Source organism: Oncorhynchus kisutch, linkage group LG11 (assembly GCF_002021735.2).
Source record: "Oncorhynchus kisutch isolate 150728-3 linkage group LG11, Okis_V2, whole genome shotgun sequence".
NCBI classification, from domain to species: domain Eukaryota; kingdom Metazoa; phylum Chordata; class Actinopteri; order Salmoniformes; family Salmonidae; genus Oncorhynchus; species Oncorhynchus kisutch.
Window position 1 is genome coordinate 63402242 of NC_034184.2, and position 27565 is coordinate 63429806.

The 27565-nt window shown below is 41.4% G+C and overlaps 1 protein-coding gene across 1 annotated transcript; it reads left to right on the forward strand.

The window, feature by feature from the left end:
- Positions 1–3598: 3598 nt before the first annotated feature.
- LOC109899433 (ADP-ribosyl cyclase/cyclic ADP-ribose hydrolase 1) lies at positions 3599–27506 on the forward strand. Its single transcript, XM_020494673.2, has 8 exons — positions 3599–4010; positions 4482–4611; positions 4728–4863; positions 9472–9554; positions 10190–10263; positions 15874–15960; positions 16227–16310; positions 22968–27506. Exons 1-8 carry the CDS (start codon positions 3787–3789, stop codon positions 23023–23025), a joined length of 876 nt encoding a protein of 291 aa, XP_020350262.1. The 5' UTR covers positions 3599–3786; the 3' UTR covers positions 23026–27506.
- The last annotated feature ends 59 nt before the right edge of the window (positions 27507–27565 follow it).

A 27565-nucleotide genomic window follows, 5' to 3' on the forward strand; every position in this document is an offset into this window, starting at 1 on the left:
GCGAGGCCCCGGTGTACACACCGGGGGACCGGGTCTGGCTCTCGACCCGAAACCTGCCCCTCCACCTGCCCTGCCGGAAGCTGGGTCCGCGGTTTGTGGGGCCATTCAAAGTCCTGAGGAGAATAAACTAGGTGTGTTATAGGTTACAGCTCCCCCATATTACCGTATTAACCCCTCGTTTCATGTGTCTCTCCTCAGGCCGGTGGTGGCTGGTCCGCTTCAAGAAGATGAGGTGCGGGAAGTCCCTCCCGCCGGCGTATGCAGTTCGGTCCATACTGGACTCGAGGCGTCGGGTGGGGCGTCTTCAGTACCTCGTGGACTGGGAGGGGTACGGTCCGGAGGAGAAATGCTGGGTGCCGGTGGAGGACGTACTGGATCCACCTATGCTAAGGGAGTTTCACCGCCTCCATCCGGATCGCCCTGCGCCTCGTCCTCCGGGGGTCGTCCTTGAGGCAGGCATCATCGCTGCGGGAGCCGCGCATCGGGGGGGTACTGTCACGACTTCTACCGAAGGTAACTACTCTCCCTGTTCGGAGGCACTCTGCGTCGCCGGTTTACTAGCCGCTACCGATCCCTTTTTCTTTTTCTGGTTGTTTTGTCTGTGTTCCTTTTCACACCTGGTTTCAATTGCTTTGATTTCTGTGGGTATATAGGGCACCTGTTACATGCCATAAATCGTGCAGGATTAAGTTTGTGAGTATTCGCATTCAGTATTCTATGCAGTTTATTGTTTTCGCATTGACGTATGTGTATGTAGTGTCGGCACTGTGGTTGTTCTCCGTGTACTGACACGAGTTGTTTTCCTTCGAGCGCGTTGTTTGGACATTCATCTGGGCCAATTTTGTATTGGTGGACTATGTGTACAGATCTCTACATTAAACAGGCTTCTCAAAGAAAAATCCCTGCTCTCCTGCGCCTGACTCCTACCGAGACACACTTTATCACATCCCACCCGCAAAATTTCAGTTGCATCTGGCGCCATAGGCTACACTTGTCTGTCCATTGTGCATGTAAACCAATATCTTGCCTACTCTATCTGCACTGATTGGTTAAGTATCCTAATTTAATTAGCTAAAATTCAGAAACTGTTGATTTAAAAGGTTAAAAAGGAAAAGAAATTAACGATATAAGCTAGTACTTTGTTTTGTTTCGAATTGCTTCAGAAATGTATCTTGTTGGTTGGAACAGTGGCAACTGAACGAAAAAATTATTGCTTCTGTTCAGAACTAAAATTTTGGATTTGTTTGGAAAGTTAGAAAAATAATTTTGGTTCCAACCCCTGCTTTTAGTAGTTGTTTAAATAAAATAAAAACAAATATAATGGTGAGTGGCATTAACCCTATCCTTTCAGAGTTCATCTTGGAACCTCCTTAGTTGGTGAGGTTTCTTGCAGGAGCCTACCGTTCTTGCCAAACTGAAACATTTGGATTTGAATATGAATGGACAGCAGGTGCAGGCAGCTAACTTCATTTTTTATTTTTTAAATCTCCTACATTTAAGGTAAGGTTTGTCCCTTGTTTGATCTAAATTGATATTGTTTCATGATGATGATACCATCTACCTTTTCATATTTGTGAAAATGGACACAATTCAATGGTTATCAATCAACAAAGAGGTCAGGCTAGCTGTACTGGGTGCAGATGACTGAACTGCTCACTTTTGTGTCTGTGTCTGCAGGTATATAGACGAGGAGGCATACAAAGGTATGTCAATTGGTATTGGTATGTTATGCAAATCAAATGTACCATCCTCCTCCTCTACCTCTTCAATGAAAATCCCATGGGCCTCTACATTATGGACAAGGTACATGTATGACAACCATTATTGAAACAGTTTTTTTCATTCACATTCACCACAAAAACCAAGGTATGAATACTGTTTTATTAAACATTGTATAATTGCTATTTTTTGGATTCACAGACTTCACCCTCCCTACACCTCTGATGAATATAACAGGAAACCTGTTCGATCACCATACACTGTAAAATCATTCTGGCTATGGATAAAGAGAACATCAACACATTAACATCAACACGGCAGAGGATATACCCATTGGACTTGGGGCTCTGCTGGGAGTTTGCCTCATATATAGATGTTTTTATTCTGCTTTGCCACTAAAATCATAAACACTGACAACTAAAAGATTGTGTTATTGTTGTTATTTATATGCATAGTATTATTATTATTATTAATAATAATAAAGGGGGTGGGGGGTGTACTATGGAGGAGGGAGGTAAGTGACCTCAAATCTAGTGATTTTAGATGTATATGTCAATTAGACTGGAAGCTTGAACTGTACATGAATATATTTGCCCCCCATATGTATGTATGTATGTATATATATATAATATGATAAATGTTTGTAGAAAATCAAAGGGAAGGATTTTTTAAAAGTAAATTGAGCTTTGATAATAGAGGTCAGGAAACACACAGCACGTATCTGTAGATCTCTAGCACGTGTGGATCGTAAGCTATTAAAATGATGATTATGATGGAAATATAAATTTATGATCAGGGAACTTTAAAATGGGAATTCTAATGGGTGTATCATGAATCAGTGACTTTGCTACAAGTGATTTTAGCTCTCTAGCCCATGTTAGTAAGTTATTGTAGATTGTGTAAGAAAGGTGTGAGAAAGATCATTGGCTATTTATGTTTTTTGACCTTGTAGTTTTACATAAAACCATAAGAAATTAACAACATAACGTTTTAATGTAATTGTTGCGGGTAAAAAAACAAAATTGGTTGAAGATCTCTATATAATTTAATTAAGACAAAAACACATTTTCTGTTAACACCGTGTTCTGCTGAATGCACTTTTAAGACAGTCCCTTGGCTTCAAGTGCATATTATTCCACAATTGAAACCAAGGTAAAGTCACTTTTTGAAAACAAAAAGAAACAAAGAAAACGAAGGCTTTACCTCGCTCTCTATTGTCATCTGATTCTAGATATATCACTCTAATCATGCTCGGACCTTCCTTCCATCAAAGAGGTATTTACGAGCAAACACCGAATATCAAACTAATATCCATACTGAAAACAAATGTATGGCAGTCACCGAATGGCAAAGCAAGGGTTGTAACTTGTTCTCCATCATCGGCTGATTCAGAATGTCATTTCTATCATGCACGTTCCGTTTAACAACGGTGGGAAAAAGTACTCAATTGTCAGACTTGAGTAAAAGTAAAGATACCTTAATAGAAAATGACTAGCTAGAAATGAGTACTTTTGGGTGTCAGGGAAAATGTATGGGAGTAAAAAGTACATATTTTCTTTAGTAATGTAGAGGAGTAAAAGTAAAAGTTGTTAATTACAGATACCCCCCACCAAAACGACCGAAGTAGTACTTCAAAGTATTTTTCTTAAGTACACCACTGTAGTTTAAGAGGTACGAGAAAAGTATGAATCTTTAATATAAAGCTAACTATACCACAGTCAAATTGTAGGCTAGGCTATTTCACATTTGTATTTTATTTATTTAGCTAGGCAAGTCAGTTAAGAACAAATTATTATTTACAATGACGGCATACACCGGCCAAACCTGGACGACGCTGGGTCGATTGTGCGGCGGGTTGTGATACAGCTTGGATTTGATCCAGGGCGTCTGTAGTGACGCCTCAATCACTGAGATGCAGTACGGTGCATACTGTCCCCAAGGCCAACTCCGAAAATAGAACTCAGAGCACCGACGGTGTTGAAGGCAATAGGCTATACCACTGGCACAACACAAACAAAAACAAACCACATTTGAGCGCCGATTTCACAGTCTTAACAAGGAGTAGCCATGGAGCATGAAGGATCGCACCGTTTTGCAAGGAAAAAGCGAAGGACTCGCCTCTGGCTAATCATGGGTCTCTGTGCAGTACTTTCACTTGTCGTTATCCTCGCTATTTCTCTGGGAGTAGTGCACAGTCACGTACTGTCTAGTTCCAGCCCATCGAGTGAAAGCCTAAAAAAAACGATTATTGACAAATGTGAAGCATTTATACAGAACAACAAATCTTCAAGGTGAGACGCTTTTATTAGATTTATTTTGCACATATCATTTACATTTTTAGCTTATTGTTAAAAGTAACTCATACTTCAGGTTAACTCATTTTTGCAGCAGTTTATTCCATTTCCATTGCCATTGTTGAATAGAATTACATGTAGACTCAATTGTATTTATGATGTAGCCTCCCTGTCTGTATGTGAACCTGCATTGTTTTATGGCACAGGTGGTTGTGGATTTGCCTTGTAACAACAGGGTGGCTAGCTTGTTCAAACTCGGCTCTGATACTCTCTCACTGTTCCCCATTTGGCTATAATACAGTCAAGACAGCTTAACACAATGAGTGAACAGTTAAAACAGTTTAGTTTTCTCCTATTCAGTAACCATTTCTCAGGGAGCTATTCCTTCCTCAGTTAATGATTGGCCATATTTGTATTTGTATGATAATGCAGTAATACTATTCTTGATCATTCCTGTGATTGTTCCAGTGCAAACAACTGTCAAAAGATATGGAGTGCATTTCAGCAAGCATTCGTGGGGAGGGACCCATGTAATGTACCGATGGAGGCCTATGACCCCCTTATCCATACTGTGATCCAGGATCCTGTCTGTAACAGGGTGAGATACCCACACACGCTCTCTCACACACCACTCAAATATATTCATATGTTTTGTTTTATTGACAGCTGCAAGTAAATATATATATATTGTTTTACATTTCATTGCACCACCAGATGTTGTTTTGGAGCAAAACAAAGAAAATAGTGCATGACTTCACAGAGAAGCGAGATTGCTTCTTGACCCTCGAGGACACACTAGTTGGCTTCATCATGAATGGACTGACCTGGTGTGGCAAGGAGGATAGCAATGGTAAGACTCAAATGGAGCTACACACCATCAGTCTGTACATTTCCATTAATTGTATTTTTTATTTAACCTTTATTTAACTAGGCAAGTCAGTTAAGAACAAATTCTTATTTACAATGACGGCCTACCAAAAGGCAAAAGGCCTACGGGGACTGGGGCTGGGATAAAAAATAATAATAATAATAAATAGGACAAAGCACACCTACGACAACAGAGAGAACACTACATAAAGATAGACCAAAGACAACCACAGAGCAAGGCTGTAACACATACAGCATGGTAGTAACACAACATGACAACAACATGGTAGCAACACAACATGGCAGCAGCACATGGTAGCAGCACAAAACATGGTACGAACATTATTGGGCACAGACAACAGCACAAACGGCAAGAAGGTAGAGACAACAGTATATCATGCAAAGCAGCCATAATTGTCAGTGAGAGTTTCCATGATTGAGTCTTTAGATGAAGAGATTGAGATGAAACTGTCCAGTTTGCGTGTTTGTTGCAGCTCGTTCCAGTCTCTAGCTGCATTGAACTGAAAAGATGAGCGACCCATGGATGTGTGTGCTTTGGGGACCTTTAACAGAATGTGTCTGTCAGAATGGGTGTTGTAAGCAGAGGATGAGGGCTGCAGTAGATATGTCGGATAGAGGGGAGTGAGGCCTAAAAGGGTTTTATAAATAAGCATCAACAAATGAGTCTTGCGACGGGTATACAGAGATGACCAGTTTACAGAGGAGTATAGAGCGCAGTGATGTATCCTATAAGGCGCATTGGGGGCAAATCTGATGGCCGAATGGTAAAGAACATCTAGCTGCTCGGGAGCCCCCTTACCTGCTTATCCATAAATTACGTCTCCATAATCTAGCATGGGTAGGATGGTCATCTCAATCAGGGTTAGTTTGGCAGCTGTGGTGAAAGAGGAGTGATTACGATAGAGGAAACCAAGTCTAGATTTAACTTTAGCCTGCAGCTTTGATATGTGCTGAGAGAAGGACAGTGTACCATCTAGCCATACTCCCAAGTACTTGTATGAGTACTTGTAACTCTAAACCCTCAGAGGTAGTAATAACACCTGTGGGGAGAGGGGCGTTCTTCTTACCAAACCACATGACCTTTGTTTTGGAGGTATTCAGAACAAGGTTAAGGGCAGAGAAAGCTTGTTGGACACTAAGAAAGCTTTGTTGTAAAGCGTTTAACACAACATCCAGGGAGGGGCCAGCTGAATATAAGACTGTATCATCTCCATATAAATGGATGATAGAGCTTCCTACTGCCTGATCTATATTGTTGATGTAAATTGAGAAGAGCGTGGGGCCTAGGATTGAGGCTTGGGGTACTCCCTTGGTGACAGGCAGTGGCTGAGACAGCAGATGTTCTGACTTTATACACTGCACTCTTTGAGAGAGGTAGTTAGCAAACTAGGCTAAAGACCCCTCAGAGACACCAATACTCCTTAGCCGGGCCACAAGAATGGAATGATCTACCGTATCAAAAGCTTTGGCCAAATCAATAAAAATAGCAGCACAACATTGCTTAGAATCAAGGGCAAGGGTGACATTATTGAGGACCTTTAAGGTTGCAGTGACACATCCATAACCTGAGTGGAAACCAGATTGCATACCAGAGAGAATACTATAGACATCAAGAAAGCCAGTCAGTTGATTTTTGACAAGTTTTTCCAACACTTTTAATCAACAGGGCAAAATAGAAATAGGCCTAGGATTAGCTTGATCTCCCCCTTTAAATAAAGGACGAACCGTGGCTGCCTTCCATGCAATGGGAACCTCCCCAGAGAGGAGAGACAGGCTTGACAATGATAGGGGTAGCAACTTTAAAGAGGAAAGGGTCTAAATCATCTGACCCAGATGTTTTTTTGTGGTCAAGTTTAAGGAGCTCCTTTAGTACCTCGGACTCAGTGACCACCTGCAGGGAGAAACTTTGTAGCAGGGCAGGCGAAAAAGAGGGAGGAGTGTCGGGGCTAGTCACATTAGAAGGGGTGAGAGATGAGGAAATGTTGTACGGGCAAGGAGGCATGGCTGAGTCAGATAGGAATCCTGACTTAATGAAGTGGTGATTAAAGAGCTCAGCCATGTGCTTCTTGTCAGTAACAACCAGATCATCAACATTAAGGGACATGGGCAGCTTTGAGGAGGAGGGTTTATTCTCCAGGTCTTTAACTGTTTTCCAGAACTTATTGGGGTAGACCCACAGAGAGAGAACTGCTCCTTAAAGTAATTAACTTTGGCTTTCCGGATAGCCTGAGTGCACTTATTTCTCATTTGCCTGAATGAGAGTCAGTCAGCCTGAGTATGCGTGTGCCGAGCTTTTCGCCAGCCAAATGCAATTCTTGAGGTGGAGTAACTCTGCAAGATCATGGTCAAACCAGGGGCTGAACCTGTTTTTAATTCTAATTTTCTTTATGGGGCATGTTTGTTAACAATACCATTGAAAATATTTTTTAAAAGGAGGTACAAGCGTCTACGACAGAGGGGACCAAGCTGATTCTATACCATTTTACAGAGGCCAGTTCTTGAAGGAAGGCTTTCTCATTACATTTATTTAGCAAGTGTCTACGACAAATCAGGACAGGTCGTTTCACTGGGCAAGCCATTATGAACACAGGCTGTGATATAGTGATCACTTAGGTCATTACAGAAACCATCAGTCTGATACCTATCAGGATTATTTGTGAGGATAACATCAAGGAGAAGTAGCCTTTTCTGGGTGTTTGGAGTCATACCTTGTGGGATTGGTAATAATCTGAGAGAGATTTAGGGAGTCCCATTGCTTTAGGATTTGGTCAGGTGGTTTAAGCATGTCCCAGTTTAGGTCACCTAGCAGGACAAATTCAGACTTAGTGTAAGGGGCCAGGCCGGTGCTGATGGAGGACGATATCACCCAGCAACAGTCAACAAAGAGCAATTTGAAAGTTTCATGCTTAAAACCAGCAAATCAAATTGTTTGGGGACAGACTTGGTGGAGACAACCAAGCACTGAAGGTGATCGTTGGTAAAGATTGCCATTCATCCAAATGTAGAAGATCTGTCTTGCCAAAAAAAGTTATAACCAGAAAGGTTAACATAAGTATTCAAAACACTCTCAGTAATGACCAACACATCTGGATTGGAGCTGTGAACCCACAGTTTCAATTGATCCATTTTAGGTAATAAGCTTCTAGTGTTAACGTGAAGAAAACCCAGGCTCTTACGAGAGCAGAAATCAGTGAAGCAGATATCAGAGCACAAGTCAGAATTGGGGCTAGCAACAGTAGATGGCCCAGGGTGTACATGCACATTTCCAGATATAAACATCAAGAATACAATCAAGGCACGGCAGAGGACAGGGAGATCTCTACAGTGTTGATTTATGACATTTGAATGTGCATTAGATGGCAACATGATCAGCAATTTAATCAGGTAACATGAATAAAAGCCTGCGAGAGGTGGTTAGAATAGGATGGGAGACCAAAAGTCTGTGTAACCAATAGAGAGTCAGAGTCCCGATTGTGGGAACAAACATAGTCTGTCCCAAGGTTGGGTAAACAAAAAAGTTCATAGTCAACAAAGCATGCAGGAGTCATGACGCAAATAGCAAAAAGCACAGTTCAGAGTCACTCGCCCCAACAGTGCCTGTGTGCTGGAGGCGAGCGAAAGCTCGGGAGAGAGGGGGGAGTGTGGTGGGGGTACCTGTACCAGACAGGGGGAGACAGGCCAGGGCAGATGGTGATCAGATCGCCAGGTGGAATCCAAGCAGCAGTGCAGCAGGCAACTGGAGTAGGTGTCACACCCACATAACACAGTGATAGCCATGAACATGTCAAGTACAGTGTGCTATGTCAGATCTATGTCTAATCTAAAAAATGACAGCTAATAGACCATACATGTACAGTATAAACCACTAATGTACTGGTTGTTTTTAGAATGCATCCCAAATGGCAATCTCTTCCATATATAGTGCAGAGCTCCACTCCCCTCTGTATGTATTTGGACAGTGAAGCAAAAGTTTTAAATTTGGCTCTATACTACAGCTTTTTGGATTTGAGATTAAATGTTTCATATGAGGTGAAAGTACAGAATGTTACCTTTTATTTGAGGGCATTTTCATACATTTCTGTTGTAACTGGGCCCCTCATTTGAAGAAGTCATAAGTATTTTGGCAAATTCCCTTAGGATATTAAAGTGTGTGTGTGTGTCTCTGTCTGTCTGTCTGTCTGTCTGTCTGTCTGTCTGTCTGTCTGTCTGTCTGTCTGTCTGTCTGTCTGTCTGTCTGTCTGTCTGTCTGTCTGTCTGTCTGTCTGTCTGTCTGTCTGTCTGTCTGTCTGTCTGTCTGTCTGTCTGTCTGTCTGTCTGTCTGTCTGTCTGTCTGTCTGTCTGTCTGTCTGTCTGTCTGTCTGTCTGTCTGTCTGTCTGTCTGTCTGTCTGTCTGTCTGTCTGTCTGTCTGTCTGTCTGTCTGTCTGTCTGTCTGTCTGTCTGTCTGTCTGTCTGTCTGTCTTCTTTCTTTCTTTCTTTCTTTCTTTCTTTCTTTCTTTCTTTCTTTCTTTCTTCTTTCTTTCTTTCTTTCTTTCTTTCTTTCTTTCTTTCTTTCTTTCTTTCTTTCCTCAGAAACGTTCACCACAGGGTGCCCAGGCTGGACAGACTGTGTCAACAACACAGTTCGTTCATTCTGGAATCGGGCCTCAGCAGCAGTAAGTTCTTTTCAGATTGTTAGTGAGCCAGCTATGGCCAAGGTTGCTTTGAAATCTTACACCAACCAGCCATGAATACAAAATGCATGGATCAAAATATACTGATATGAATTAGATAGCCACAAACCAATCCAAATTCAGTCTGTGATTGTGATGGGGAGCAGAGGAAAGGGTTTCACTGTCTAACTGTTCATCAATTGGCCTTTGTGTCTGTCTCCATGGAAACACATTTCTTAGCTCTCCCCTGATTGGACAATGTCCTACATGGCGATGGGATATAGGCTACACACTTTCATGCAGTTACACTTTGGAATTCAGGACAGCACAACACATGTTTGTGTTGAATTTTCACTAGACAGTGAAGTTGACAATATAATGTCTGAATAGATTAGTGTAGGTGTGGGGGAGAATTCGTTGTTTTTCTAAATCTGTGAGTTATGAGGGTTGCAGAATATGGGTCAGCAGAGGGAGTGAGTGACCTGTTAAAAATGAGTAGGATTCACTGGAATTTCGCTGTAAATTTGCTGGAAATCTAAGCGTGTTGTTTCAAACTGATTTTGCAATTCAAGTGTTATTTTCCTTCACTGTGGGTGTTACTTCGTTGTATGGACATTGTATTAGTCTTTCCCTGTTAGTTTGCAGATGCCGCATGTGGTGATGTCACAGCCATGCTGAATGGATCTATTGCCACTCCTTTCAGCCCCACCAGGTAAGGTGCAATGACTGGGTCCTAAATGGCAACCTATTCTCTATAAAGTGAACAACTTTTGACTGAAGACCTACTGTATGGGCTCTGTTCAAAAGTAGTGTACTATATAGGGAATAGGGTGTCATTTGAGACACATTTATGTGTTTGGCTTGGCCCGTCTCCAATAATAACACAAGTTTCACTGTGCAATGGTATGTGTTATTTCAACTGATTCGTGTAGTGATATTCTCTGCTCTGGAAAAATACAAATACTCACAGATATGGCTTTCATGACATTTTGGCAGCCGGTGATAGTCAAGCAAATAACTGCCGGTGTCACGGTCATTTACCTTTAATGAACATGAACACATTTAGCATCTCCTGGCTTCCATGCATAGCCTTCAAAGCCACTGATGCAGATCTTTGGAACATCTACATTTTAAAAAGTCTAATAAAAAACCATCACAATGAATCCATGATTTATTTTAGAAGAAGAAGAAGAAATGTAGTCTGTTTCAGAAGAACAGAATAGCACACTCTGAGTTAGGCCCTGATCTGGTTATGCCGTATGGCTGTGAGCTACACTAGTTCATTTAGCAGGCAAGATTTGCTTAGAATTTCGTGGCATTATTTTATAGAATGCAGAATACAATTGAACATAGCTGAATAAAATAGAAAGGATATTTTCTCCAAAGTATTTGAGGGAGTGCGCACATCCGGTTAATGTTTTTTGAGCGGTTAACAAAAAAACAGGTACTCATATATGCTTAATTTAGAGGTATTTATGTAACTTTAGCTGTGATACAAACTTTGGGCTATATGTTTACATTTTTAATACATTTTAAGGCTGCATGATCAAATCAATTCAAATTGTATTTGTCACATGCACCGAATACAACAGGTGTACCTTACAGTGAAATGCTTACTTACAGCCCTTAACCAACAATGCAGTTTTAAGAAAAATACAATTAAAAAAATATAAAAGCAACAAATAATTTCACTGCAGCAGTAAAATAACAATAGCGAGGCTATATACAAGGGGAACCGGTACAGAGTCAATGTGCGGGGGCACCGGTTAGTCAGGGTAATTGAGGTAATATATAGAGTTATTAAAGTGACTTATGCATTGATAATAACAGAGAGTAGCAGCAGCGTAAGAGGGGGGGGGGGTAATGAAAATAGTCTGGGTAGCCATTTGAATAGATGTTAGTTGTCTTATGGCTTGGGGGTAGAAGCTCTTTAGAAGCCTCTTGGACCTAAACTTGGCGCTCCGGTACTGCTTGCCGTGCAGGTAGCAGAGAGAACAGTCTATGACTAGGGTGGCTGGAGTCTTTAACAATTTTTAGGGCCTTCCTCTGACACCGCCTGGTATAGAGGTCCTGGATGGCAGGAAGCTTGGCCCCAGTGACGTACTGGGCTGAACACACTACCCTTGCGGTCGGAGGCCGAGCAGTTGCCATACCAGGCAGTGATTGCAACCAGTGCTCTCGATGGTGCAGCTGAAGAACATTTTGAGGGTCTGAGGACCCATGCCAAATCTTTTCAGTCTCCTGAGGGGGAATAGGTTTCGTCATGCCCACTTCATGACTGTCTTGGTGTGCTTGAACCATGTACTTTTGTTGGTGATATGGACACCAAAAAACTTGAAGCTCTCAACCTGCTCCACTACAGCCCCATTGATGAGAATGGGGGCATGCTCGGTCCTCCTTTTCCTGTAGTCCACAATCATCTCCTTAGACTTGATCATGTTGTTGTCCTGGCACCACACTGCCAGGTCTCTTACCTCCTCCCTATATGCTGTCTCATTGTTGTCAGTGATCAGACCTACCACTGTTGTGTCATCGGAAAACTTAATGATGGTGTTGTAGTCGTGCCTGGCCGTGCAGTCATGAGTGAACAGGGTGTACAGGAGGGGACTGAGCACGCACCCCTGAGGGGGCCCCCGTGTGTAGGATCAGCGTGGCGGATGTGTTGTTACCTATCCTTACCACCTGGGGGCAGCCTGTAAGGAAGTCCAGGATTCAGTTGCAGAGGGAGGTGTTTAGTTCCTGGGTCCTTAGCTTAGTGATGAGCTCTGATGGCACTATGGTGTTGAATGCTGAGCTCTAGTCCATGAATAGCATTCTCACCTAGGTGTTCCTTTTGTCCAGGTTTGAAATGGCAGTGTGGAGTGCAGAGATTGCATCATCTGTGGATCTGTTGGGGCGGTATGCAAATTGGAGTGGGTTTAGAGTTTCTGGGATAATGGTGTTGATGTGAGGCATGACCAGCCTTTCAAACCACTTCATGGTCGGTAGTCATTTAGGCAGGTTACCTTAGTGTTCTTGGGCACAGGAACTATGGTGGTCTGCTTGGCACATGTTGGTATTACAGACTCAGACAGGGAGAGGTTGAAAATGTCAGTGAAGACACTTGCCAGTTGATCAGCACGTGCTCGCAGTACACGTCCTGGTAATCCATCTGGCCCTGCGGCCTTGTGAATGTTGACCTACTCACATCGGCTACGGAGAGCGTGATCACACAGTCATCCAGAACAGCTGATGCTCTCATGCATGCTTCAGTGTTGCTTGCCTCGAAGCGAGCATGGAAGTAATTTAGCTCGTCTGGTAGGCTTGTGTCACTGGGCAGCTCTCGGCTGTGCTTCCCTTTGTAGTCTGTAATAGTTTGCAAGCACTGCCACATCCAACGAACGTCGGAGCCGGTGTAGTACGATTCGATCTTAGTCCTGTATTGATGCTTTGCCTGTTTGATGGTTCGTCGGAGGGCATAGCTGGATTTCTTATAAGCTTCCGGGTTAGAGTCCCGCACCTTGAAAGCGGCAGCTCTAGTCTTTAGCTCAGTGCAGATGTTGCCTGTAATCCATGGCTTCTGGTTGGGGTATGTACGTACAATCACTGTGGCGACGACGTCATCGATGCACTTATTGATGAAGCCAGTGACTGATGTGGTGTACTCTTCAATGCCATCAGAGGAATCCCGGAACATGTTCCAGTCTGTGCTAGCAAAATAGTTCTATAGCTTAGGATCTGCTTCATCTGACCACTTCTTTATTTACTGAGTCACTGTGCTTTCTGCTTTAATTTTTGCTTGTAAGCAGGAATCAGGAGGATAGAATTGTGGTCAGATTTGCCAAATGGAGGGCGAGGGAGCGCTTTGTACGCGTCTCCCTGTGTGGAGTAAAAGTGGTCTAGAGTTTGCACATTTAACATGCTGGTAGAAAGTAGGTAAAACAGATTTAAGTTTCCCTGCATTAAAGTCCCCGGCCACTAGGAGCGCCGCCTCTGGATGCGCATTTTCCTGTTTGCTCATGGCGGTATACAGCTCATTGAGTGCGGTTTTAGTGCCAGCCTTGGTCTGTGGTGGTATGTAGACAGCTACAAAAAATACAGATGAAACCTCTCTAGGTAGATACTGTGGTCTCCAGCTTATCATGAGATACTCTACCTCAGGCGAGCAAAACCTCAAGACTTCCTTAGATATCATGCACCAAATGTTGTTTACAAATATACATAGGCCCGCCACCCCTTGTCTTACCAGATGTTGCTGTTCTATCCTGTCGATACAGTGTATAACCCGCCAGCTGTATGTTATTCATGTCTTCGTTTAGCCACGACTCGGTGAAACATAAGATATTTGTAAAGGAGTGTGTATCTGGCTGCAGGGAAGTCAGGCTAGGAGAGCAGAAATGCGTAGCAAACGGAGCCCTTGATTGAGGCAAACAATACACGGCACTCAGAAAACTAAACACACACAGGTTACAATAACCCGGCGCAAACCAGCCTGGAGTACACATACATTTACACATAACAATTCCACACACAGACATGTGGGGAAACAGGTTTATATGCAAGACGAGTAATGAGGGAAAGCAAAACATGTGTGCAGGAAAACAAGACAAAACAAATGGAAAATGAAAGGTGGATCGGCAATGGCTAGAAGACCGGTGACGCCGAACGCCGCCCGAAACAAGGAGAGGGACTGACTTTGGCGGAAGTCGTGACAATATTACAGTTTTTAATGTCCCGTTGGTAGGATATACGTGCTTTTAGTTTGTCCAATTTATTATCCAATGAATGTACGTTGGCCAATAGTACGGATGGCAAAGGCAGATCGTCTGCGGATCCTCACAAGGCACCTCGATCTCTTTCCGTGATACCTCTTCCGTCTTTTACTCCTGTGAATGACGGGGATGAGGGCCTGTTCGAGTGTCTGGAGTAAATCCCTCTCGTCCAACTCATTAAAGAGAAATTCTTCATCCAGTTCAAGGTGAGTAATCGTTGTTATGATTTCCAGAAGCTCTTTTCGGTCATAAGAGACAGTAGCAGGAACATTATGTACAAGATAAGTTACAAAAAAACACAAAAATAAATAAATAAATAGTGTGGTTGGTTAAGAGCCCATGAAACAGCAGCCATCCCCTCTGGCGCCATCTACAGAAACTACATCTACAGATGAGACTAATGATGATTTGAAAAAAGTTGCATGAAAGGCATGAGCTTTGCTTAGTTTTTTAATGTACTTCATCAGTCTCTCATTCACAATTTGGCCGTTAAATCATGCCTTTTGCGGACGGTGGCCGTTGTGCCCTTGGGCTGAATATAATAATTATAATTCCCTTCTCCCGGCTGGGCGCACCAAAGTATCTCGCACTCACATGGCTCTCCGTCACTTGATCAGGTCATTCTCACAGCCGACAAGTGAAGACAGACACATCGGGGACGCAATTGACGCGCTAGTCCTTATCCTATTCCGAGGCACGTATTGAAGATTTTGGAAGAACTGTTCACATTTACTTTTCGCCAGCCAACAAAATGAGTAGGCCTAACGAACAGCAAAAGCACTAGCCTATGTCAATCTACTATCCCCCATAGTACAAAAGTTAACCTATTCTATTCTGTGTGAGAAATAAATATTCCAAACATAGTCTGGGACAGTTGTGGGATTCGATAGATCCCAAATTAATACAACCACTGGCATCAAAAAACATGTTTTAAGTAATGAGGCTGTCGCAACAGATCATAATGTTTAGCTAAAAATGTTGATGAACTATTATGCTATTTATAGCACATTATAAGCACAGCAATGCACACACACGGCAGTAGGCTATAAGCGCGAATGTTCCATTAGCAGGAAAACACCATTCTCAAAAGTGACTGCAAATTATGCATGTAAACACTTTTATTATAAAGGTGCATTTTTATGGTGAAAACGATCTTGCCCAAACTTGAAACTCACGCGCTGCATATGTATGCCAGTTAAGCTGTAACCCACTGTAAAGCACGTTTGGTAGGCTACTAATGACCATCAGCAGCATCAGAGCTTGGAGAAGCTTAAATACCACGACTAAACGGTCACGTGGAATTTGACTGCATTCATGGCTTGTGAACACCGGTGGAGCAGGAATACCGTCACCCTAACAGCCGTACTCACAGACAACCAAGCCAAAACATAATTTTACCACAGCTGCCATTTCCACCAAAATGTAGAACCCCTCTATTGCCACAACACTAGGCATGTTATTAGTAAACTGTTATATTTTTGTTTGCTTAAGCAATAGTGCACCTGCGTAGTTGATTGATTTCATGTCAATTCTGATCTTTACACATTTCTATGTTTGTCTTTTATGTGAAGTATTTTTGCCACCATCGAGGTGAAACGGTTCAAAGCTGCCAAAGTGAAGAGCCTGAGTGTTGTCCTGGTGACCAAGGAGAATAAGGGGTAAGCTTTTTGTCCAGACAAACTGACGTGTGTGCGTGTGTGCGTGTGTGTGTGCGTGTGCGCGCGCGTGTGTGTGTGTGTGTGTGTGTGTGTATGCGTGCGTGCGTGTCTGTCATAGTTGATTTGTATGTCTTTTTTTGTACCTAGTATGGGATTATGTAAAAAAGTTTAACAAATGTCTGTTTATATATAGGATATATGTAGGCTTTATGTTTCATGGGATATTATGACATATTATAATTGTTTCATGTTTTTCTCTGCTAAAGGACAACCTGTGATGATCCCTCCTTACAAGACCTACAGAAAGAGATAGAGCCAAAACTCAAGTATAATTGCAAGGCGGTTCCTGAGTAAGTGAGGAGGTTACAATATAACTCTATTGATTACAACAAATCCGTCTGATATTGTGTGAGTGTGTACACAGAAATTTCTCCAGTGTTAAAAAATGTGAAATGAACACTGAGAGTGTTAAATCAACACTAAAAGTGTTGTCTGTGGACCCATATATACACTGTAACAGTGTTAAATGAACACACTGATTAGTGTAACGCCTTATTCAGATATTCCATAGAGTGCCTTTCGAATAAATTGTAGTTAACACCCATGGCTGTATTTGTTAGTGACAGAGACATGGTTGTTGCGTTCATCCATTTTCGATCCTATGTTATTGTAATTTTTTATTTAACAAAATACCATACACTACCGGTCGTAAGTTTTAAAACACCTACTCATTCAAGGGTTTTTCTTTATTTTACAATATAGAATAATAGTATAGACATCAAAACTATGAAATAACACATGGAATCATGTAGTAACCAAAAAAGTGTTAAACAAATCAAAATATATTTTAGATTTTAGATTCTTCAAATAGCCACCCTTTGGCACCCTTTGGCTTGGAATTGTGAAGGCCAGGTCATCTAATGCAGCACTCCATCCCTCTCCTTCTTGGTCAAATATCCCTTACACAGCCTTAAGGTGTGTTAGGTCATTGTCCTGTTGAAAAACAAATCATAGTCCCACTAAGCCCAAGCCAGATGGGATGGCGTATCACTGCAGAATGCTGTGGTAGCCATGCTGGTTAAGTGTGCCTTGAATTCTAAATAAATCACTGACAGTGTCACCAGCAAAGCACCCCCACACCATAACCCCTTCTCCTCCATGCTTTACGGTGGGAAATACACATGCGAAGATCATCTGTTCACCCACACTGCATCTCACAAAGACACAGCGGTTGGAACCAATAATCTCCCATTTGGACTCCAGACCAAGGACAATTTTCCACCGGTCTAATGCCCATTGCTCATGGTTCTTTGCCTATGCAAGTATCTTATTATTATTGTTGTCCTTTAGTAGTGGTTTCTTTGCAGCAATTCGACCATGAAGGCCTGATTCACACAGTCTCCTCTGAACAGTTGATGTTGAGATGTGTCTGTTACTTTAACTCTGTAAAGCATTTATTTGGGGTGCTTTTCCTGAGGCTGGTAACTCTAATGAACGTGTCCTCTGCAGCAGAGGTAACTCTGGGTCTTCCATTCCCGGTCCTCATGAGAGCCAGTTCATCATAGCGCTTGATGGTTTTTGTGACTGCACTTGAAGAAACTTTCAAAGTTCTTTACATTTTCCATATTGACTGACCTTCATGTCTTAAAGTAAAGATGGATTGTCATTTGTCTTTGCTTATTGGAGTTGTTCTTGCCCTAATATGGACTTGGTCTTTTACCAAATAGCATCTTGATGTTATTATTATTTTTATTTTTATTTTTTTTAAATGTTACCCCTTTTTCTCGCCCAATTTCGTGGGATCCAATTGTTGTAGTAGCTACTATCTTGTCTTATCGCTACAACTCCCGTACGGGCTCGGGAGAGACGAAGGTTGAAAGTCATGCTTCCTCCGATACACAACCCAACCAAGCCGCACTGCTTCTTAACACAACACATCCAACCCGGAAGCCAGCCGCACCAATGTGTCGGCGGAAACACTGTGCACCTGGCAACCTTGGTTAGCGTGCACTGCGCCCGGCCCGCCACAGGAGTCGCTGGTGTGCGATGAGACAAGGACATCCCTACCGACCAAACCCTCCCTAACCCGGACGACGCTAGGCCAATTTTGCGTTGCCCCACGGACCTCCCGGTCGCGGCCGGTTACGACAGAGCCTGGGCGCGAATCCAGGGACTCTGATGGCACAGCTGGCGCTGCAGTACATCGCCCTTAACCACTGCACCACCCGGGAGGCCTTGATGTTATTTTAATGGACAAACTATTTGCATTTCTTTCAAAAACAAGGACATTTCTAAGTGACCCCAAACTTTTGAACAGTAGTGTACAGTAGCTAGCTTGATAGCTTGCTAGCTACAGGTAGCTGCCTACCATGTACTCACTAGGCTCGGTCAGAGCAGTAATTATTAACATGAGGATGATGAGCTACCACTACCAGCTATGGCTAGCAAATGAGCTATTATTTAGCTATTATTAGTATTGTATTCCACAATATTTGCTCAAATTAACATGTAGCCTACCTAGCCATACGGTAGATACTACTACCGCTGTAGACAAAGCTCCCAACGTGTGTCTACTACATGACGTTGAACAGCGGACCTTGGAGGTGAGGCAGTTTTGTAGCAGCAGCATAAGTAGACCATTTTTAAATTGTAAAGTTAGGCACATGATGACTTGGACACAATTAAATACTTGATATGCATACTATTAAAATGTTTTTTCTTTCCGTAGTGGATTTTTAGGATGCTAACATTTTGTAGGAGTGAACATTAAACCTAAAATTCCCTTTGTTTACTCACTTCCTAGTGCCTACAGAACCCCAGGTAGGCAGGATCTCAGCAGAAAGCTGTCAGACAGACTCTGATGCAGAGGAGAGCAGGGAGGAGGAAGAGGAGTTGCAGAGTAGCAGCAGTGCCAGTGAAGGAGTGACAGAAGAGATTGAACAAGAAAGTAATAAGGGAAATGTATGTATGGACAGATTCAAAGTGAGGAAGATGAGGTTTTAGATGATCCAGCACTGTGGCCAGAGAAGGTACAATACCATGAAAGAGAAGCTATTGTTCGCAGACTAGCCAACAGGTGTGGTGAGGAGACAGAACTATATAAAATCATGCCCCCAGACTCGGAAGGCAAGCCATTCCCCAGTTATTTACAGCACAGTAAGTCAGCAAACGGAAGAGAAAAGGTGCGGAGAGACTGGCTTATTTACAGTAAGAGTGTAAAGGCATATTGCATTTCATGTGTTATTTTTTTCTCATGAGCAAAGTAAACCATCACCCAGTTCTCTGAATAGTAAGGATGGCTATAAGATATCATCAGTGAAATGGCAGAGAATGTATGACAAACTACCAGAGCATAAGGATGGTGTGTATCACAAGAACTGTTCCTGGAAATGGAAAAATCTGCAGCATACCATTACAACACCTACATGTATAGACAGTCAGCTGCAGAAACAAATTCAGTCAGAAATGTATAAAAACAGAGCACTTCTAGAAAGGAATTTGGATGTGACACTGTACTTAGCATCTAGGAATCAGCCATTCCGGGGCTATTGTTGTGACAGAAGAGATTGAACAAGCAATCTTGATGATGTGCATACTGGACATTACCTCGGCTTACTTGAACTGTTATCAAATTATGACCCGCTATTACATGAGCACTTACAGAAAGTCAGGGACAAAAAGAAAGGAGCACGACTGACTCTTTACCTCAGCGCTGAGAGCCAAAACGAGTTCATAGGAATATATGGTCAAAGGGTTTTGAAAACAATACTTTATGAAAGAGAAGATGCAATCTATTCCTCGGTTATATGTGAAGAAACTCCAAACATTTCCCATACTGAGCAAAATGTATTATTGGTGAGATATGTACACAAAGATGAAGTCCAAGGATCATTTGAATGGGAAATAATTTAACCTTTTATTGAATTTAAAGACTTCTAGAAAGACAGGCAGTAAGATTTCTGAAATTATTTTGAGTGCATTGGAAGAGCATGGTATTGACACCGCAGATTGCCATGGTCAAGGCTATTATAATGGTGCAAATATGTCAGGGGAAGTGAAGGGAGGTCAAGCACACATACTGCAAAATAATCCACTGGCCACCTACTCACCTTGTGCCTCCCATACTCTTAATCTTGTGGGTGTACATGCAGCTCAGTCGTGCCCAGAAGTATCAACCTTTTTTGGCTGTGTGAATCGTCTTTACAATCTGTTCAGTTCCAGCCCAGAGCGATGGGCGATTCTCAAGGAAAAGACTGGCTGCTGTCTTAACAGCAGTGTGCGCGTATTGGTGTGCGCGTATTGCTGCTGTCCAACCAATGGCAACTCATGTACCTTCTATCATCAAGGCCCTAGACATGCTTCTTGCTACCTGCAGCCTGACAAACGAAGCCAAATCTGAGGCAAAAGGTCTGAAAAGCTACTTCATGTCTTTCAAGGCAATCTTCTTGCTCACTTTCTGGGTTTATTGAGAATAGAAGCCTAATTCTTCAGTCAGGAAATATTTCTCTGGACACTGAATCAGCTCACATTAAGGCACTACAGGAAGAAATACAGGCTCTAAGTAAACAATGGGACACTCTTCTGGCAGAAGCCTCCATGGTGGCAAATGAAATGGGTGGAACTACTCAGTTTCACAGTGAACAGAGGAGCCACCAGAAAAAAAGCAAATGAAAAGAAGTCAGACACTGGATTTCGCAACACAGTGTTTTATGTGGCTCTGGATAGTATAATCAGTCATTTGGACACGATTGCAGCTAAATGCGAAGAGTTTTCAATAATACTTACATTTAGGAAAATGACTGAAAACCACATTTGTGTATCTTGCCACAAATTGAGAAACAAGTGCGACATCTAAAGAGGATATGGTGCTAGTTTTTCAGATGGTCTTTCTCCTGTAAAGCTCCTAAATGCCATCCACAAGATGCAGCTACAGAGCATTTTTGGAGAGGTGTGCATTGTACTGTGAATCTTCTGTACAATGACCTGTAACAGTTGCTTGAGGTGAACGTGCCTTCAGTAAGCAGAAACGTATAAAGCGCTACAATGTGCCAAGACAGGTTGAACAGCCTTGCCATCCTTTCAATTGAAAACCGGTTAGCTAGAAAATGAAACTTTAAAGACATTATAAATGAGTTTGCCCACAAGAAGGCTTGACGCTGGGGCTCTTGGTGCAGTGTAACCTCTGAGTTGGTCAAAATACTGTTTCAGAGTATTTTTTGCTATGGTTAATCTCCTGTTGAATTTACTCAGGAATACCCACATAATGTCTTGTCGCTACAGTTGTAGTTTCACAGATGCTTGTTCTCTGTAGGTACCACATTTATGCCTGCAGTCCACATAGTTCAGGAACATTTTTTAAATGTGTGTATGTTATTTAGGCATATATTTAGAAATGATGCATAGGGCAAAAGAAGGTTAGCCTTGTTTATAATAATTGGTAATAAATTCTTTAATCTGAAACATGGATCATTGGTAATTTCTAAATGAAAACTGACTACATTACCATATATTAAAAAATAAGTCACCAAATGTGGAGTTATGTATAATAAAGCATTAAACAAAACATGACACAGACAGGTTTTGTTAACATTAGGAACCAAAATTGTTTACAATACTGTTAATATAGGCAAAGGATGAAGGTGGAAACTAGAATCTGCACAATTGTAGTACAGAGCAGCAGAAGCTTATAGTTAGTACATTTAATAACACATATTGTTAGTACGTTATTTTAATCTGAAAGATTCGGATTTCTATGTTAGGGGCCCGGTAGTTTATTTTTTTATGGGTGTACGTACATGAGTGTACATATTTCATAAGGCCTTATTTTGAAGTCCTAGTTTTACCCTAATTCAAGGGCCTGAAACTCATACACATCACCTTGAACCAAATTACTAACGTTTTCTAAACATCAGCAAACTGCTCGCCCACACGAATCCATACATGTGGTCTGCGGTTGTGAGCCTGGTTGGATGTACTGCCAAATTCTCTAAAACGACGTTGAAGGCGGCTTATGGTAGATAAATTAACATGTATTTCTTTAGCAACAGCTCTGGTGGACATTCCTGCAGTCAGCATGCCAATTGCACGCTCCCTCAAAACTTCTGACATCTGTAGTCATGTGTTGTGACAAAACTGCACATTTAGAGTGGCCTTTTATTGTCCCCAGTGTAATATGTTGTTTGATCAGCTTCTTGATATTCCACACCTGTCAGGTCAATGGGTTACCTTGGTGTAAACATGATGTAAACAAATTTGTGCAAAACAATTGAGAGAAATACACTTTTTGTGCATTAGGAAAATTAGTTTTCTGCTCATGAAACATGGCACAAACACTTTACATGTTGCGTTTATATTTTTGTTCTGTGTAGTTTAGGTGCTTTAGGTACTCATAGCTTCGTTTTCCCAATCCTGGCAGTCATTCTGAATACAGGTTGCGGGTGATAAAATATTTCCAAAGTTGGATTCCAACAGGAGTTACACATCACCTTGCAAGACAGTACAACAAAACTTCCAGGCCAGAAAACCATTATATTACTCAAGAAAAAAAGGTTTTGATTTGTTCCTAAAGGGGTACAAACACTTGTCACTATAGTTGTACCCTTTAAGGTCATCCTTTTTACCACAAAGTGATGTGTATGAGTTTCAGGCCCCTGTATTAGAGGAACACTAGGCTCTCAAAATCAAGCCGTATGGTAGGTATTGTGATCATTACATTTTTTTTTTAAAGATGAAAACATATTTCTTTAGGTCTCACTTGGTGAACTCCGTAGGACAGAAAATGGATGAATGAAGCAGCCATGGGTGGTAACTCTACAATTTACTTGAAAATACGACTTTACACTAAGCAGTGTGTTCATTTAACACTGTTCCGTTGTCTATAGGGGTCCACAGACTCAGTGTTCATTTAGTTTTTGTTAACACTGGAGCATTTTCTGTGTATGTGCATACGTGTGTGTTTATGTATGCTGATTTGAAGCAACATTAAAGACACCTCTCACTCTCCTCAGGTCTAAGATCCAGGACTGCATTTCCCACCCAGACACAGCTTGTGGCGCCTGCTGGTAATATTGTCCAATCAGCAGTGAACAAGGCGTGGTCGTCAAGAGTATAAATGGATATTATTCCATCATGGAACCATGAACTAATATTTGAGCTGTCATCAAGCAGCCCCGGGCCTACCCTGATTCTTTACAGAAGTTCTTACAATTGAATCATTTCCATAGTACCTCCTTTTATCTTAAATGACAATTGCACCCTTTAGCAACCTAATTTTCATTATCTCCAGCACAATAGAACATCAAAAGTGTATTTTTGATGAGATTTGTGGTGACGTGGAGAGAAAGAAAACACCCTCATTGCAGGTTTTGAAAATCACTGTTTTTCTTACTAATTAAAAAAGAAAGGTGCAAGTTGGAACCAAATATGGTTCTTGAGAGCGATACCATAGGGGAACCATTTTCATGGGATGGTTCTTTGAAGAACCATACAAAAATTCAAATCCAAAAATGTTTCGGCACTCCAGGACCAGAATTTAAAAGCCATGCTGTAGGTTTTTAAGCCTTATTTGCATATTTCCCAGGGTGCCTTTCACATAAAAAAAAAAAATCCCTGGTGTGCCGGGTAGGCGGAGTGTTCCAATTTATCACCATTTAATCTCATAGCAGGTGTAAAAAAAAAACATTAAAAAAATGCTACAGCGAAGTTGATACTGAGATTTCAAAACTTTTAAAACCATGACTAGAGAGAGACTGTCATCGAATACAGCAAATCCAGTTGAAGTCAGCAGTTTACATCCACTTAGGTTGGAGTCATTAAAACTCGTTTTTCAACCACTCCACAAATGTCTTGTTAACAATCTATAGTTTTGGCAGTCGGTTAGGACATCTACTTTGTGCATGACACTCGTGATTTTTCCAACAATTCTTTACAGACATATTATTTAACTTATAATTCACTGTATCACAATTCCAGTGTGTCAAAAGTGTACATACACTAAGTTGAATGTGCCTTTAAACAGCTTGGAAAATTCCAGAACATTATGTTATGGCTTTAGAAGCTTCTGATAGGCTAATTGACATCATTTGAGTGAATTGGAGGTGTACCTGTGGATGTATTTCAAGGCCAACCTTCATACTCAGTGCCTCTTTGCTTGACATCATGGGAAAATCTAAAGAAATCAGCCAAGACCTTTTTTTATTGTAGACCTGCTTCATCCTTGGGAGCAATTTCCAAATGCCTGAAGGGACTATGCTCATCTGTACAAACAATAGTACGCAAGTATAAACACCATGGGACCATGCAGCGATCATACCGCTCAGGTAGGAGATGGGTTCTGATGAGCGTAATTTGGTGCGAAAAGTGCAAATCCATCCCAGAACAACAGCAAAGGACCTTGTGAAGATGCTGGAGGAAACAGGTACAAAAGTATCTATATCAACAGTAAAACGAGTCCTATATCGACATAACCTGAAAGACCGCTCAGCAAGGAAGAAGCCACTGCTCCAAAACCGCGATAAAAAGCCAGACTACGGTTTGCAACTGCACATGGGGACAAAGATCGTACTTTTTGGAGAAATGTTCTCTGGTCTGATGAACTAAAATTGAAATGTTGGCCATAATGACCATCGTTATGTTTGGAGGTGAAAGGGGGAGGCTTGCAAGCCAAAGAACACCATCCCAACCGGGTAGCACAGGGGTGGCAGCATCATGTTGTGGGGGTGCTTTGCTGCAGGGGGGACTGGTGCACTTCACAAAATTGATGGCATCATGAGGAAAGAAAATGATGTGGATATATTGATGCAACATCTCAAGACATCAGTTAATGCTTAAGTTAATGCTTGGTCGCAAATGGGTCTTCCAAATGGACAATGACCCCAAGCATATTGGGGTCATTTCCAAAGTTGTGGCAAATGGCTTAAGGACAACAAAGTCAAGGTATTGGAGTGGCCATCAAAAAGCCCTGACCTCTATCCTATGGAAGAACAGGGCAGAACAGAAAAAGTGTGTGCGAGCAAGGAGGCCTACAAACCTGACTCAGTTACAGCAGCTCTGTCGGGAGGAATGGGCCAAAATTCACCCAACTTATTGTGGGAAGCTTGTGGAAGGCTACCTGAAAAGTTTGACCCAAGTTAAACAATTTAAAGGCAATGCTACCAAATCATAATTGAGTGTATGTAAACTTCTGACCCACTGTGAATGCGAGGAAAGAAATAAAAAGCTGAAATAAATCACTCTCTATTATTCTGACATTTCACATTCTTAAAATAAAGTTGTGATCCTAACTGACCTAAGAGAGGGATTTTTTTTTAGTAGGATTAGGAATTAGGAATCAGGAATTGTGAAAAACTGAGTTTAAATGTATTTGGTGTATGTAAACTTCTGACTTCAGCTGTAGTTCATGTTTAAGTTCTTACTCCGCACTGTCAACACTTTTTATTCAACACTTTGGCTATATAAGCTATAAAATGCTTGTTCTTCTTACTTCCACTCGTGCTACAACCAGCACTGCAGCTGTAATAAATGAGTAGGAAAGTGTATCGACAGGCTTGCATCGTTATTATTAGCGGCTTGGGTCTTTTTTAATATTGAGGAATATTTCACGTTCTCTGTTCGTAGGAGTAACAGCATGAATTTGTGCATGAGGCTGGTCATGTTTTGGAGGACGCATGACTCGACCGTCGCCTCTCCCGAGCCTTTTTGGTAGTTGCAGCTATGAGACAAGATCGTAATTGGATAGGACGAAATTGGGGAGAAAGGGGGGGGGGGGGGGGGAAATACTCATTCAAAAATGTACAACTGATCTATTACCGGTGTGATCAAATATCCTACCTAAGATGTTGAAATATTAAAAAAATTATATGGTTTGAACAACAATGAATTGGCAGGGAATTTCAAGCAAAGCCAATATGCAGTGATATTGTATTGGGCCATTTCAGATTTAGATATAAGAATTTTTCACATAGTAGTCTGGATGTAGTGAACACATTTTTCAAAATAACTTTAGTTAAGTAAGCTATAAGTGTAGCTTATTTTCTTCCAGTGCAAAGTAATTGGTAACTTGGTAAACTATTTTAGTGTAGCTACCCCAACACTGAAGGGAGAATTATTAGTTATTTTCACTCTTCTGATTTAAAAAATGTTTATGGTCAGTTGCTCCAGTACTATTTTTAATAGGTTAATGTTGCATAGGCTTATGTTTTTTTAAGTCATGTTCAAAAAAAATCTGAGCGGTGGATCTCAGCTTGCATTTTGACTCAAAGTGATCTTGACTCAGAAAAGGTAGGTGACCACTGTCCTAAGTCAATATGTTAAATACATGTTTTATTTTTTAGACAATACGTATTTCATAGTGCCTTCTTTTGAGGGCCTAGTTTTACCCTAATTCAGTGGCCTGAAACTCATAGTTTACAGGCCACATTAGGCCTCACATTATGCTGGCTTGCAAAGTGATATTTAATTCCTATTGTATTCCAGTGGGGATATCCAACCTTTTTTTAATCATTCACCTTCAACCTGCATTCAGATTGACTGCCAGGTTTGGAAAGACTAAGATATGAGACTACGTTTTACTGTAAAGTGGAACAACCAAATCCAAGTAACAGACTGGAATTGATTAATTCTGAAGAACCGTAGAGGCCACGTCAAGTATCCCATACTTAACCCAAATGTACTTTATCGGGCAAGCGTTCTCCAAGGAACCTTAAGAGCTGAGGAAGAACCATTTAAGAACATTTCTTTCTTTCAGTGTACTTTTAATCCTACCCTGGTGTAACAGACAAGCCATTTTCAGGACCCCGAGCTGACATTGTAAGAATCTGTCATTCTGCCCCTGAACAAGGCAGTTAAACCCACTGTTCCTAGGCCGTCATTGTAAATAAGAATTTGTTCTTAACTGACTTGCCTTGTTAAATATATATTTTTAAATGTCATAGAAACATTTTCACATATGTAGACTCTGGTATGGTACTGGAGATAAGGAAAATGAGGTTGAAAAGTTAACTATGGTTTGTATTACCCTACAAATGGACAGCCTATTTAACTTACATAAATAACGTTGTGAATTAAATTTGTCAGTCATATGAAACTTTGTCAATGCTATACCTTTTGTAAATGGAATGTGGGGGTTATATTTTACCATGTTATAGCAAATACAGCTAACATATACTAAAGTGGACCTGCAATGTTGATGATTTATTTCTATTGGGGTTTTATTGGTTAGTTATAATACAATCTGAAATGTATTTCTCAACCCATAAGAAGTTATCATAATCTGAATTCACTTGATTTGGTAGCGACAGAAATTTGAACTATCAAAAGGCACTTTTGTGTTCACGAGATTTGTAGCCTACTGTTTGCTTTATGTAGTAATCTGCTTTCCTAAAATGCACTAGACGTGGGTGTTTGGAATGTCTTTCTCACTCCGCTGGTTTTAATGGTGCTTTCTGCCTGTGTGGAGTTATCCTGTCTTACCTACATATGTGTGTTTGTAAATGAACAAATGCTGGAGAATACTTTTATTAAAGGAAGTTAACTCTTCAGTGTCAACACCAGGGGGCCTTAAAATGCAACACTATATGAGTGTTGCAGTATCAATCATAGCAACCGT

Bases quoted from the DNA above. Each gene is read 5' to 3' on its own strand.
- LOC109899433 (XM_020494673.2), top strand. From the start codon at position 3,787: ATGGAGCATGAAGGATCGCACCGTTTTGCAAGGAAAAAGCGAAGGACT. The intron at 4,612-4,727 runs GTGAGATACCCA...TTGCACCACCAG, and splicing joins AGGATCCTGTCTGTAACAGG to ATGTTGTTTTGGAGCAAAAC. The intron at 9,555-10,189 runs GTAAGTTCTTTT...TTTCCCTGTTAG, and splicing joins GGAATCGGGCCTCAGCAGCA to TTTGCAGATGCCGCATGTGG.